The following is a 15,882-nucleotide window of genomic DNA, read 5'->3' as shown; positions in this document are numbered from 1 at the left end:
TAACTTGGGAATGTCAGCCTGCTTTCTGAAGCCGTTGTACTGATATGCACTGCCACCCTGCTCATATCAGAGTTCCTGTGTTTCATGTCTTTGCCCACAATGGCTGCTGATTTTCTAAATTTAATTTTTCTATTCATTCATTCTCAGCATGGCTCCAACTTTTCATTTCCCCATTTAATGATGAACTTGAGCACCTTTGCATATAATTCAAGGCCACTTGTGCTTCATCTTTTTAGAAATTCGGGTTTCCTTTAGCCCATTTTTCTATATGCAAAACGTGGCTGTATAACTTGAACAACTGTTGCAGACATTCTATGACAATATTGCCTGTATTAAGACTTCCATCAAAAGACACCAGAAAGTAGGTGAAAATACAAACCTAGTTGAAGATATTTGTAACACCTACGACACAAGATTAATATCCAGAATATATGAAGAATGCCTACTACACTGTGGAATCTAATCAGCCTTTACCAGAATTGTAGCCAATGACTAAAGTTCTCTTCTAGGTCACACAGTCGAAGATCACAGGTATGATGATCTTTTAGTTCTCATCAAGGGAAGTAACGGTGACCTCCTGAGTCAGCCATGCATAGGCACCTCAAGTGAAAGTGCCCTCTACCCATGAAAAGGCCAGGAAGCCTACAGGACAGACTGGGCAGGCAAACTGCAACAGTTTAAGAGGGCGAGCCCAATTCTCGTGACACTTCTTCAGCCTATTTTCCCAGGAAGACCTCCAGTATAATGGCCTCCAAATTCTGTTCTTTGGAGAGAGGAAGACATTTTGATTGGCCCAGAAGGGAAGAGTGGGTATAGAAGTCACAGACAGTTGGGAACACTCTTAGGCCTATCCTTTAGGCAATTGATGAGAGAAGGAAATGTATTTGGAGCAGTGAAATTGATGGCTCCAGTGTTTCCTGACTTTTAGATTTTTGGATCCATTGAACAGGTCTGAAATCTGTTATCCTAAGTGGCAACTGCTATATAAAAGTCATAGAGCCCTGCTCTAAAGGGTTTAGCCATTCAAGAGCCAGGTGTCTGTAGCATGTTTTTCGTCTGTGCGGAGACTCAGAGGCCAGAGCACAGCAGAGATCTCTGCACTTACCAAGTCACCATAATCCCAATTTGGACTAGGGACAACCTCACTCAAGTTCCTGGGACTCCCAATTTCTTCTCCTGCAATATACACTCAGAATACAGCATTTGGCAGAAATGTAGGAAAAGGAGAAACATGCACAACTATGCCCATACCAGCAGGCTATGGAGTCATGATCACATGCTCTACAAACCATAGTGATTGCAAAGAACTTGGGCTCAAACTGGGCCTTCACCCACCCAACGCATCTCACCACAGCCAGCCACATACTCCCTAGCAGAGGTCTAAGATCTTCTAGAGAACCTGGGATATGACAATACCTCCCAACCCAAAGTCCTGCCTTCTCTGGGATTTCTACAAGGACTTTCTCCAGTTTCTCTCATCCTTCCCAAGAGCGCTCTTTCAGCACCCATGGATGTCACTTCACTTCACTTAGCACATCTTACATGGGATTAGCCTTTGATTTGATCCTCCCAACTATTAGTAGCGTATACATCCCTACCCTTGTATTTCAACATTTTCCTCAGACCTCCTGACGCTCAACGTTTGGCTCTACATTGCATCTGATTTGTGGATTTTCTCATGATGGTCGCAGACATGATATGTGGAATGTTGGTTTTACTTCTTTCCTTAAAAAATCCAAAGTTGAAAAAGAAAAAGGAAATAGGGAAGTTAATAACCCAGAGGGCAGTATTCATGTAACTTTTGAAGAAGCAAACAAAAGTACAAAGGCAAAGGAAGAAAACAAGTGTTATTTCATTCCTTTAAATTTTTATTTTGAATAGTTTCAATCAAAAAGATTTCATAAGGTTATTTACAATGCTGAATGTACAATTATGAATGTATGCCTTTTTGACAACAGGGTACCATTCTTGAGCAGCAATTCAATTTTAAAAATATAAAGATGCAGGATCATTTCTGGTATAAAGTTACTTAAAAAACTAAGGTCTTAGGGAATTCACAAATAACAGAAAGTAACTATCTTATTAATTTAATATACACATAATTACCAAATTTTAATACATTAAAAATATGTGTAAATACCCACAGACTGTACAAAAATTAACATCCCATTTTGTTAAAAGTTCCCAACCACCTCCCACCATAAATATACAAAAACCTATTTTTAGATATACCAAAATTGCATGCACAACGTATCAGAATGTTTTCTAAAGCTTGAATTTACCTCTTTGCTGGATCATGTTATCAATAGCTGTTTTTGGAACAAACTACATAAACATTGATATTTTATTTACCATGCCTTTGAAACTGTGCAGTAATTTCATAAACATGGGAAACAAAATTAAACAGATTAAAAACTGCAACAGTTTTGTTTAAATGCAAGTGCAATTTGGAAAGCTTTCGAATTTAAGGATTATAAAACTACTATAAAAAGTTATTTATTTTGTTGTTGGCTTAGCCACTTTTATTCAAGCATTATTTGCAGCATTGCTTTACAGCAGTTGGTGCTAAAAGATACAAAACATATAGTTACCACTATTTATACTTTAGGGAGGAAAAAAACCTTTAAACAACCCTGAGGGAAACACACATTAAAAATCTTGTTATTTATTTAAAAAGTTTAAAAGTTACATATCATTATTTAACAATTACTTTCCAAGACATCTCTGTCCTTTAAGTATGTGCATAAATAAAATTTAAATCAGCAATATTTATTCATCTTAATACATCAAAATAATATATGTACAGATTTTTAAAATTTAGGTCTGTATAAACTCAAATAATTTAATGTGAAATTCAGAATCAAACTTACTATGTAATGGTGACCTACAGAGAAGACTCAGTCTAGCTATGGCACTAAGACCCACACTTGAATTCAGACATTCTTCAAATAACATTCTCAACTTGGAATAATCCACTTTCCAGGTTTAAATCTTCCTGCAAATGCTTTTCCACCTACCTAAAGACCTCATTCCTTTGAAAATAATATGGACAGATGTGATATAAAACCCTTATTAACTCTAAACTTTAAAAAACACGTGTCAAAAATAGCTCTTTATGATCATGCTCTTAAAGATGTTAAATACAATCTGATAACTGGATTTTTAAGCTGCTACTTAGCAATTCCTTTAATTATATGCCTCAGTATTTAAACCAAAGAATACAATTTACAGTTCTGGAACTCACTAGAGAATAACACTTGAGCATACTTACAATGAATATGGAAATTATAAAATAGAGTGAATAAGTAACTCTAGAAAACAGAGCTAATTCACAGCTCAAGAGGTCTAAGATGCATAGCTTCATAGAACCATTCTCAAACACATTCTTATCATCTCGTGTGTATTAATATCATATTATACATTTTGATGGAACACCTCAATTATATTTTTGTAAGAATCATCAGTGGCAACAGCAATAACAGTGATCCTGAGTGCAGCTTATAGTTCTCTACAGTTACTAATCATTCAGGTCTTTGCAGCATAAACCATGAGAACCATTTGGTCCTATAATTCTGGGTAAAATTTGTTAAACTAGTAAATATATACTGGGAAAATCATCATCTGCTAGAAGTAGAAAGCACAAGCATGCTACTGGTTAGGGAAGAACACAGGAAAATGTCACGTTGTTTTAACAATTTGGTGGCTATTTCATAGCAGTATCAACTGCTGGATCCTACCTTTAAGAGCATTTTAAAAATTAATTTTGTTTAGAATTTAAACACTGTAATTAGGCAAAACAGAAAAGTGAAAAATATTTTCCACCATTCTTTTGGTTTTATGAATGTCCATCTTCAACTTTTTCCTCCATTTCTTCTCCCTGAAACTTCCACACCAGATGCACTTAATTTGTCACTATCCAATCCAGAACAGTTATGGTCTGACCTCTGGCGCCACCTAATGGCATAAAACAAACTCCTACCAAGTTCATACTGCTTTGGGAAAACTAGAGTCATTCAAATCCAGTACTTTTTAAGCCTCGTTGACAGAAGAGACATATATAAACAGATCTTATAAGGCAAATTTCTAACTTAAAGAAACCCCCACTGTTATCTTATGTCATAGAGTAATTAAAAATGTAGAAGTAGAAAAGAAAAAGACATTTAAAATAATACAAAGGCAGAAGGGGAAAAAAATAGGTTTGAAGAAATGTTAGACAAATGGGTCGACACCTACTGCCAAAAGAAATAATCTCCTTCCTAGTGAGTAGTTCTGCAAGACTTAACTGAAGCAAATTAAGACTACTGACCACCATAGTCAGTAGTCTCAAATTACACTGCTACCACACGGAGCACAACACACTTTTGACAGATCCGAGGGACATCTCAAGAAGGCAGTGAAGCACCCTGCTGATTAGAAAAATAAAACCCAGGCAGTTTATGCAGAAAATATAAAACCATAAATGGAAATTACCTGAGCTGTTCTATAAGCAACACCCTACACACTCACTCCTAAATAGTCTAGACCATTGAAGGGAACTGGTGTACGTCTATAGGGAATTCCTTTGAAGAAATATGAGAATAAATGAAAATAGGCTTTCAATCTGTTTTCACTGGAGGCTAACTGACATATTTTATTTTTACCAATCACAAATTGAGGGCCTGCATATAAATACAGATCTTTTCTAATAAGAGAGTTGTAAAAAGAAACTTAAGGGTGAATACTAGTCTCAGAAGCTAATGTCTAAAAACCTACCAAACACCAAATTTCTCCTGTACCTAAACCCACTGTAAAGAGGGTAACAATAAAGAAAATTCTGGAAATGCATATAACAATTAGGTTACTGAATGAAGATGTAAGATTACAGATTGTTAATTTAACTGTCAGGCCAATACTTTTTGTTGTTGTTTTGTTTAAAAAAAAAAAAAAACCAACAAAGTTCCCAATTCAGCTACTATATCAAAAGGGACATACATCGAAATAATGCCACTCTGACCCACAGGAGCAGAAAATCCTAAAACCACATTCTCCTGAATATGGTTTAGCACGCCACTGAGACTGATTCACTGCTATGCTATGTTATGGTGATGATTTGGCATGAGCCATTCTCCTTAACTAAAGCTTTAGCTTCTGTTGTTGTCTGAGGTTTCGGTGGCCATTCTGGATCAACCAAGAGCTCCTGTGCCAGATACATGTACTTTGCCTTTGGTATCTTCTTTCTACAGCGCAGGGCCCAGGACAAGCAGCATTTTCCCCACCGATCCACTGACACCTAAGAAAATAAGAAAAAAATAACAAAGGTTTGTTTTTAACAGGTTATGAAAAGATACATCAGCACAGAAAAAAAAATAACAGAAAATGACTTCTGAGCACAACAGACAAATGGAAAAATTCAAGTTTAAAAAAAAGGCATCTTTTAATATATAATGTATTAATAACTTTATTTAAAAAGAGAAAATATTTTAATATTTAATTTGGAAATCCTCTTATTCTATCCCAAACTACCTTTTGGTACTATTGTTCCTAGCAACTTAGCCGCCTGATCATTTTGGGAAGAAAGCAGTACAAAAATATCCTTGTTACTCTTAATATCATCTTTCAAAACATGATATAAATATTGTTAGGTCAAAATAAGGATTTATATCATGCTTAATGTCAATCATGTCTTTTAAAACCACATCCCTACTAATATAAAAAAACTTTTGTTTTATACTGATGATTTCCTTTGGTGTTCCACAACTGAAAGAGGTACATAGAAACGTACAAAGCAAGTACTATTTCTTAGTATTATTTCATTATAAAAACTCTGCCATCACTGAAATCATTCTGATCAATCCTGACTTTGAGAGAGAGTCTCACTTTGTCACCCTGGGTAGAGTACCTTGGAGTCATAGCTCACAGCAATCTCAAACTCCTGGGTTCAAATGATTCTCTTGCCTCAGCCTCCCGAGCAGATGAGTCTACAGGTGCCTGCCACAACACCCAGCTATTTTTAGACATGGGGTCTTGCTCTTGCTCAGGCTGATCTCGAACTCCTGAGCTCAATCTGCCCATCTTGGGCTTCCAAAGTTCTAGGATTACAGGCGTGAGCCACTGCACCCCACAATCCTGATGTTTTTAGTAACTGTGAACAGTCTCTGGCTAATGTATAGAAATGTAAATTCAACAGAAGATCAAAAAGTGACCTCAGAATTTCTCTCAACTGAAATTTGAAATAAATGAAATTAAACATAATGACTATACCAAGACCTGGCTGTAGTAGTTATATTTATCTGTAAAAATGGTCAATTTTAATTATTTCGGCTGTTGCTTGGTGAAATAAAATTTACATCTCAGGTTGTTTCATTCTGTCAACCAACATACAACCCAGGCTACAAGCTAGGTCTGCTTTACACTGTGGTAATCCCATAAAGGGGAAAGATAACGTAACTACACAGAATATGTAGAGATACATATTCTAATGTTAACATCCCAGAAGTCTCATGAAAAAGAAAGCCAAGTTGGCTGCTCTAACATGTATTCTGAAGCTTGTTTCTAAATGTGCAAATGAAGAACATCAAAAAACTTTTAAATGAAAGCTCTTAAAACTTTTTCACAGTTTACCCAATAGATCTTTTGCATCTTATTGAAACAACCACGAGGAACCTACTGCTCTTTTCCTCTCCTCCACAGCACAACTGGAAGCATGATAAACAACGACTCAATGCTCCTAACTCTGAAGGTCTTCTAATGTATTTGTCAACCAAACAAACTGAAATACTATCATGAATTTAAAGGCAAAAACTGTGGTCACAAGTAAGCTATTTTACATCCTAGGAAAAAAAATCTTGAAGATTATTCATCTAGTTGCCTCTTCATTGTCATAATTTAACAGTTACTACCCCGTTTCCCCGAAAATAAGACATCCTCCGAAAATAAGACCTACTTACAGGAAAGATAAGACATCCCCTGAAAATAAGACCTAGCGCATCTTTGGGAGCACACCTTAAAATAAGACACTGTCTTATTTTCGGGGAAACAGGGTATATTACCATCACCTTGAAAGAACAACACAGGAAAACATTTAGCATTAGGATATACTAGTCACTAGGTATAGAACTCTTTAAGTGATCTAAAATAACAGATAATAATTACTTTCTAGTGCAGGCACACAACAAACTAATCTGAGATAATGGCTCACTACCTTGAGCTTACTTTTTCTCTAAGTGTTTAAATTCTTCAATCTTAATTGTAGAAAAGATTACTGTTCCTGAATCAATCTGAAAGCTGTCACTTTTTATTTTATGGCAAGTGGCACTTACAGAAAAAAGTTAATGATCATTGTTGACTTTTAAAAGTCAGCACAATAGGCCTTATCTATCCAGATGAATCTTCCAGATTGAAAGGTAATACATAGCAGGGTGTATTCAAATTTAAGGCACTCACATTGATATCTAAATTAATTGATCCCTGTGCATAAAAAGACACCAATAAAATTAAAATGAATTTGCTTGCAAACATAATCACAACTTAATGAGCAGGATTTTTTTCACATTAAGGGTGCATATTTTAAAAATCCTCACATCCCTATTAAAAACAAGGTATACTTTCATAATTTCAAAAAAATTAAGTCAGGAGGAACACTTGGGATCATCCCCACTTAAGCATAATTAGAAACATATTTCTTCCTTACCTTCACCACTCCCAAATATCACAGACAAGAAGTAGGCGACATGCAAACACAGGTTTACTGGTTCACAGACACAAAGTACCACACGCACTCTCAAAACACAAGATAATTCACAGGCATGCTGGACCAAGAAATCCGTCGGGGGAGGGAGATGGTGGCAAGAGGAGAGAGACAAGCTGTGCAGCATGAAGGCGGTGAGGCAGGGCGTGGGGGCTCAGAAGGAGCACTTGGGTCTCCCCCAGACACCTGGGGTGTAAATCCTTAAAGCAGGAGAACACATTAGCTATAGCAACGGATTTTTCAGTTCCTTTCTGAAAGGAATGGTTAAGTAACCAAATTCATCCCCTCAGAGAAAAAGGCTACCATAGTTGAGCAGAGAAACCATAAAGACCATTCAAAAAGATGTATAGCTAAAATTCTCCTGCTTCTTAGACCAAACTGTTCATTCTGCAACCCACAAGACATTTACGCTTAGCAATATCTTTTAGGAAATGTTTTCATGGGTAGCATGTAAAATACAAAGCCATGCTTAAAGGGGAAAAAATGTTATAATGGCACTGTGGTTTTCATAAGTCTTCTTCCATACCAATCCTGAATATAAAACAAATACAATCAAGTATTAGCATTCTGTCTAAATAACCTCAAGCAATATTTTAAGTGGCAAAAAGACTACCTGCATTTTTCACCAAAAAGAAAATGTAAGTCAGGCACAAATCCTCAGGCAGGATCAAACTACACACTAGTATGATTCCAGTGGCCTCTATAGTTAAGGGGCCACAGTTCACAAATGTTTCTGAGGAGAACATATTGCACACGTCTCCTCAGAAAACCACACATGAACTGAAGGTTTTCACTCAGCAGGTCAAGGGAGGAGCTTAAGGCACTTCTGATGAATATCCTCCCTTGAAAATCACTGATAAAAAGTCTAAAGTCATAACCATGAGAATGTATACAAAACGCCTCACATAGTACCTACAATAAAATAGATACCAATACCAGATGTCTCCGTTTTGTCATTGGATCATTATATTAGTTTACATCTCTGTAGTGTCCACGTGAGGCAGTGTGGCAAAATGATAAAAGCACTCCTTAAAATCAAAAACCCTGGTTTCAACTCCCAACTCTGCCATGCATTAGAAGCATAGCCTTGGAAAGTCAACTGAATGCTGTTTGTTTATATGTAAAATAAGAGTTTCAAATACTTTAAGATGGGAGGATCTTGGATGTATTATTACAGTACCTTGTAGGTATTTATTTTGGATGTAGTTACTAGGGATTTCCAAGTAAAGTGTTTGATCTCCCAATTTAACTGTCTAAGGCCTGAAGCCAAGTTCAGGGTCTCTGGCTTTGAAATTTTAACCCAACTCATTGGTCTCTGTCCATAAGGTAAGGAAGGAAAGAAAAGAAGGAATGGGGCTTCTCTTCACCAACAATAATGTAGAAGGTTCAGACTTGCAGTCTGAGAAGGTCTTATGGGCCTTGGTAGAAAAGAGCACAGGATGGGCCTGGGGTGGGGAGAGAATTATAGCAGCCACGGAAATCCTAAAGTGGCAAGACTCTCACCTTTACTTTCCGGTCACCTGTGGAAGGGTTTCTCAATCTCATCATCACTGACATCTTGGGCTACACAATTCTTTGTTGTAAGGGGTTATCCTGTGTTACTTATTTAACAGCATCCCTGGCCTCTACCCCACCATATGCCAGTAGTAACCCCTTTCCCTCAACTGTAACAACGAAAAACGTCTCCAGATACTTGTCAAATGGCCCCTGATTAAGAACCATAGCCCTATAGTAATATGATTGACTAGATCTTGAAGGGCCACAAGTAAGAGCAGTGAGAACATATTACACAAAGAATAGTTCGAGGACGAAAGATCCTTTGTGCTAAGAGGGTATAAGAACTTTTCTTTCCTAAAGCCGATAATTTTTTTTTTAAATGCTCTTTTAATCACCACCACAGAAATGGAAGACTAAAATTCTTGTCTCCTCAATGATTCTCAGAATTAGTCAACACATGAGACCTGCTGGAGCCTACCTGCTCTGGAAAACTCTTTACCTGCACTCCTTCCCCCTAAACACATTAGAGGTACAACTTCCCACGAGAGACACAAACTTGTAAAAAATAAGAAGGGCAGATACTTTTTTTTTTTTTTGCTGTTTTTGGCCGGAGCTGGGTTTGAACCCGTCACCTCCGGCATATGGGGCCCGCGCCATATTCCTTTGAGCCACAGGCACCGCCCAGGGCAGATACTTATTAATAAATTTTTAGGAAATAAAGACATAGCAAATAATAGAATTTTCTGCCATTTAATTTTGGATGAAAGGTGAAGAGGGACTTCCAATTGAAATATTTTAAAGGAGCCTATGATACCCACGTTTGACTAAATTGGGATATACTTCCTCTTCATAACACACATTTCCCATTTAGATCAATAGTCAAAGAGAACTCTCAGGACAAAAAACTCTATTTAAATGTTTCCTTTGAAATAATAATGTAGTGAGGTAACCAAAAGGGAAAAAAAATATAGACACAGACAAAATTTTGGAAAAGGACTTGAGCCCCTTCAGATAACTCTGATCATGTCCACTAGCAGGAGCAACTGAGTATTATTCACCAGAAAGCAGCAGATAACAGAAATGGGGCTCTGCCCGCCCTCTTACGAAGCAGTGCTATGGCATTACACCTGCTGAATTACCAGGACAAGGCTCAGAGAGTTGCTAACTAGGTAAAAGGTGGCTAAAAATAAGTGAGCAATCCGAATGAGAAATACCAGGGAAGCTTTTGAACTCTGCAAGGGTCTTAGGGCTCAAGGATGAATGAAAGATTCCTGTTTGTAAAGCACATCATAGCTACAAACAGCAATGGGTAAGGCGATGAAAAGGGCACGATTTTATACTGTCAAGTTCTCTATACCCCAAAAGCTGGCTTACAGAGCTTTGATTCAACAGTCTTGATTCAGAAGAAGTCTAATCTGTATCTGTATCAACAGCTACACTTTAACACCCTAACACTAGAAAATGGTTTTTTTTTTAAGAGATGGTGTCTCACTTTATCACCCTCGGGCACCCGTCACAATGCCTGGCTATTTTTTTGTTGCCGTTTGGCTGGGACCAGGTTTGAACCCGCACCCTACCCACTGAGCCATAGGCGCCGCCCTAGGAAATGGGTTTTATTTATCTGTTTCTCTTTTCTTTTTACCACAGATTTTATGATACTTTTCATGTAATTGGCTATTTAATGGGCCCCCCAAAAATCAAACCATCTAAACCATAGTTTGTATAAAATGAGCCCATCATTTTTTGAACGATGAGAGAGACATACATTAGGGAAAGCCAAGAAGGTGGCTCAAATTAAGGCACAGTAACTGACAAGACGTCAGAAACAATACTTCAAAATTTTGGCCTTGAACTAGATCCGAGAAGAATTTTCATTTCAAAACTTGTTTGCATGAATCTCATTTAGCTTCTAAAAGGACCCATGAAAACCAAAAACATAAACTGTAAAGGAAACATAACATTTAAAGGAGACACAAATGGAAAAATTAACTCTCACCTTCGAGGACAAGTCCTTTCCACACATATAAGAATAGGATTGGAATGGAAAAGAGACTTATGAAATTTCTGGTCCTAAAAAGCCTTTAACAAATGTTTGCTATAAATTTTGCAGGATGCCTTACTAGCAATGAGATGCCAGACATAAGCAAAACGGTTGAAGCAACACACGACAGAGCCTCCTACAGAATGCTGAGTACACAACTGAGAGCCTAAATACACATGAAGAATTCACAGTAAGCACTGTTTTCCAACCTGTGGCGGCTGTGTGGTGCCGAATCGATATTCTCCTTGTTTGTCTCGATTGAATACAACTTTCCAAAGGACCATGTCAAGGAAGAAGTTCTGAGAGATAGTCCAGTGAGTTAAGAATTAATAATGACTAAATTCTTTATTAATGTGCACATTTTTAAAAGACACACAACGCTGCATCACTAGTGAAAAACATAATTTGGGTTTCATATAGAGAATTTCAGTTAATATTACAAAAGGATAAAGAATAACAAGACTTTTGTAACAAATGTAAATCATAAAATTCTTGGTAAAATGGGACTTCTAAATTTCGCACAAACTATGGCTTTTATATGAATCCTTAAGTCTTCCCCATATTAAAACAACGCTTATAATTTGAAGTCTTTTCTTAACAATGAGTTATTTTCGTTGACTATTTAATATTAATTCTACATCTGTGTATCTGTACCTACAGATATTTATGACTTTATCAGCATGCAACACAAATTCTTTAGATAGTAAGAATAGTTAAGAATGCAGAAAAAGGAACCCTGTTAGAGTACAGTATCTTAGACGTGCTTTCCAGCATCCATAACATAGAAAAAATACATTTTACTAGGCACCATAAAAAGGTCAGTACAATATCCAGGCTGTCCACAATATCCTAAATTTCAATACCAAGTCATTTTTTATGGAGATAATTGATATTAAGCATAATTTTCTAAGTCTAGAACTATTATCACTACAGCATATGTATTTCTGAACAAATTACCCTAATTTTAGTGTAAAAGCCTCTCTCCCTCTTCCATTTCTTATATTGCTACTATAGGAGTGAATTATGATTACAGTTCTGCGAGTAGTTCATTAATAAGCAGCAAGGGAGAACTTGCTAGCTCCTTTTTGAGAAGCTGACCTATAAAAGCAATCCTAATGGGAAGGCAACTATACAGTATATAATTAATATATATATATATATTTTTTTGTTGTTTAACAGGCCATGGCCAGGTTCGAACCCGCCACCCCCGGTGCATGGTGTTGGCACTCTAACCATTGAGCTATAGGTGCCCAGCCAGTATATAATTAATTAATAAGAGTACTTAAGACATCAAGAGGTCACGTCATAAGTAAGTACCAAGGAGGAAGTTCCAGAAACCAATGCTGAAACTGTAAGTCCTAATGGCCACTATTTATACTTTCAATAAACTCTCCTGTTATTAATATTCACTATATTTCCTGGAGAAAGTGCTTCTACCATTTCCTTTCATAAATGGGGATTTTAATGTACGTCACAGAGCATAAATGGGACTTGCCCACTCTGACTTCACAGCCACTAGTTCATCAGTTCATGGGCTGCCCATCACTACTCATTACTAATTTTTGCTGTCTCACTGCTTATTTTCTCCTATCTGCATGAGTGCAGCTAAGTCAAATTCCTTAATATGACTACTGTCAGTTCATGGAAAAGGTCAGAAGAGAAGGTGAAATAAATCTGCCTAAAATGAAACCAAGAGCTAGTAAGCTTCCATAATGTCACCCGTTCTCTTCTCTCATTTACAACTACCCAAGAATCTCAAGTCCACAAGGCAGCCAGCCATTTGACAATCTCAAGGGCTTACCTCCACCATGATAGACACAAGGGCATTGACAAGGACAATGATGAGCATAGTTACACGCCACTGATATGGTACACACACTATCTGTAAGACAAAAAAAAAAATCTGAAGTTAGAATTGTTGTATGTAGTTGATATTATAGCACTATAACCAAATGTACTGAATTCCTATTATATATAAACTCTTCTCACACACATTATCTATTTAATCCTCAACAATGCCACAAAGTACAGTAAAATCTCCACAGTTGACCTCCTCCCTACAGTGACCACCTCCGTCAGCTGACCTACTTTTCTTTTGTTTTTGGGAGACAGAGCCTCAAGCTGTTACCCTGGGTAGAGTGCCATGGCATCACAGCTCACAGCAACCTCCAACTCCTGGGCTGAAGCGATTTTCTTGCCTCCGCCTCCCAAGTAGCTGGGACTATGGGCACCCACCACAATGCCTGGCTATGTTTTGGTTGCAGCCGTCATTGTTGTTTGGCAGGCCCGGGCTGGATTCGAACCTGCCAGTTCAGGTGTATATGGCTGGTGCCTTAGCAGCTAGAGCCACAGGAGCCGAACCAGCTGACCTAATTTTCACAGACTGGACACGCAGCACATGCAGTAAGATCTAGTTCCCTATGGTGACCACCTCCACGTGTTGATCAGTTTGTTACAGTCCCTTGGGTGGTCAACTTACACAGGTTCTAGTATATATATTGTATCCATCCACTTTTCAAATGATAAAACTCAAAGTTTAACTCAAGGTTAAAGAAAATATTAAGTGGCTGAGCTTAGGGAAAAGTCCTAGTCAGACTCAAAAGCCCATGCTCTAATACAGTGGTTCTCAACCTGTGGGTCACGGACCCCTTTTAACAATGAAAATATACTACAGCGTTAGGAAGGTTGAGGACCACTGCTCTAATAGATCATAAAATTCTAACAAGTCCCTAATGTTTCACATGAAAACCTATCTTTTAAATTTTTTTAAACATTTTTGGAAACAGGGCCTTACCCTGCTGCTCAAGTTAGAGTTCAGTGGCCCCAAAGATAGCTTACTATAACCTCAAACTCCTAGGCTCAAGTGATCCTCCCACCTGAGCTTTCTGAGTAGCTGAGATTAAAGGGGCACCACGTCCAGCTAATTTTTAAATTTTTGTGGTACGAATGGGGTCTTTCTGTGTTGTTCAGGCTGGTCTCAAACTCCCACTATGTCCTCCCAACATGTAAGGATTACAGGCATGAGCCACTGTGCCTGGAGAAAAACCTGTCTTTAAACAATAAGGTAAGTACCACTCTACTAATGAAGTGTTGGTAAAAACTCACATTATTATAAATAAAAACAAATTCATAAGAAAACTAAGAACTACAACCTAAATTTTTACTTTAAAATCTGATTAATTTCTAAAGCATAAAAAAAACATTAATACACTCATTCTTTTAGTTAGCAAGTATTTACTGGGTACCTGAACACTGGGATGGATGCAAGAAGGGGCATGATCTAATATGATTTAGGAAAAAGACTAATGCTCCAGTAAGAAGGGTGTGAGAGGAGCTGACAGTTACAATGATCCAAGCAAGAGATGATGGTATCCTGAACTATAGCGATAGCAACAGAGCACTGGCAAATATGACTGGAATAAAGACAGAAAGAGATTCAGACAAAGAATGCTGAAAATAACAATTGGCTGACTATGAAAAGGAAGGAAAAGACAAGGATAGACACACGCACACACACACACACACACAAACACAAACACTTCCAACTAAGATAAAGAGTGGTACTAAGCAACAGAGTAGAAACAGGGTTGAGGGAGAACATTCTGAGTTTAGTTTTAAAAATGTTGAAATGGACGCAACTATTGGATGGAACACCCAAGTGTTCATTGGATATACTGAACTTAGGAACACCAAGTGCTCAGAGTCAGTATGTCAGGGGATATGCAGATCTAAAGCCCAGCAATGAGACCTAATTTGAGTTTTTAACAAACAACAATTATAGGGTGAAGCCATGACTACAGGTGAGATCACCTGACTGTAGAGTGACAAGGATAAGAACAAAAATGTGAGGAATGCTAACATCTGAGGAACAGGCAGAGGGACTGGAGCCACGGTGGAGAATTCTCCTCACAGGGCTAAGAATAGGCCAGGAGAGCATCACAGAATCCGGGGAGGGATCTCAAAAATGGAGGCATGACTAACTGGTCAAATACTGCTGGAGAGACAAGTAAAAATGGGAAAAAACTTTTCTAAGAAGTCAATTCCACTGGACTTAACCAACAAAATGGTTGTCAATGGCCCTGGTAAGGGCAGTTTTAGTAGATTTGCAGGGATAGTTACTAAACTATCAGACAAATGTGTGGGAAGTGAGTTGAATGTATCACTATTCCAAGAACAATTTTAGTTGTGAAGCTGAAGACGTGTAATGGGAGAGAAATATAAATATTTTCTTCCTTTTCTCAAAGTGCTTATCTAAATCCCTCAACCAAGCATACAAGGAAATAGCCACACACACTGCTATTAAGACTATCACCGGTGGCTCGGCACCCATAGCACAGTGGTTACGGTGCCAGTCACATACACTGAAGGTGGCAGGTTCGAACCTGGCCTGGGCCAGCTAAACAACAGCAATAAAAAATAGTTGGGTGTTGTGTTGGCACCTGTAGTCCCAGCTGCTTGGAGGCTGAAGCAACAGAACTGCTTAAGCCCAAGAGTTTGAGGTTGCTGTGAGCTGTGATGCCACAGCTCTCTACGAAGGGCAATATATTGAGACTCTGTCTCAAAAAAGAAAAAATTCTAGATACTCCTTGACCAAATAATTCCACTTCTGCACACTGAG

The 15,882-nt window shown here is 37.8% G+C and overlaps 1 protein-coding gene across 5 annotated transcripts in view; it reads right to left on the bottom strand.

Annotated features, from left to right (window-relative positions):
- Nucleotides 1-1,847: 1,847 nt before the first annotated feature.
- ATP13A3 (ATPase 13A3) overlaps nucleotides 1,848-15,882 on the bottom strand; it is a 107,342-nt gene continuing 93,307 nt past the window's right edge. For 4 of the 5 annotated variants that reach the window (XM_053565156.1, XM_053565157.1, XM_053565159.1 and 1 more), the window contains 3 exons: nucleotides 13,066-13,146; nucleotides 11,474-11,563; nucleotides 1,848-5,269 (listed from right to left, as the gene is read on the bottom strand). In XM_053565156.1, coding sequence (XP_053421131.1) covers nucleotides 5,072-5,269; nucleotides 11,474-11,563; nucleotides 13,066-13,146 — 369 coding nt within the window. In that variant the 3' untranslated portion in view covers nucleotides 1,848-5,071. The remainder of the gene's footprint in view (nucleotides 5,270-11,473; nucleotides 11,564-13,065; nucleotides 13,147-15,882) is intronic. The other variant, XM_053565160.1, reaches the window with a different exon arrangement.

This window comes from Nycticebus coucang, chromosome 16 (genome assembly GCF_027406575.1).
Source record: "Nycticebus coucang isolate mNycCou1 chromosome 16, mNycCou1.pri, whole genome shotgun sequence".
Classification (NCBI taxonomy): Eukaryota; Metazoa; Chordata; class Mammalia; order Primates; family Lorisidae; genus Nycticebus; species Nycticebus coucang.
Note: the sequence above shows the minus strand (reverse complement) of the source record. Positions and strands in the feature narration are given on the sequence as shown.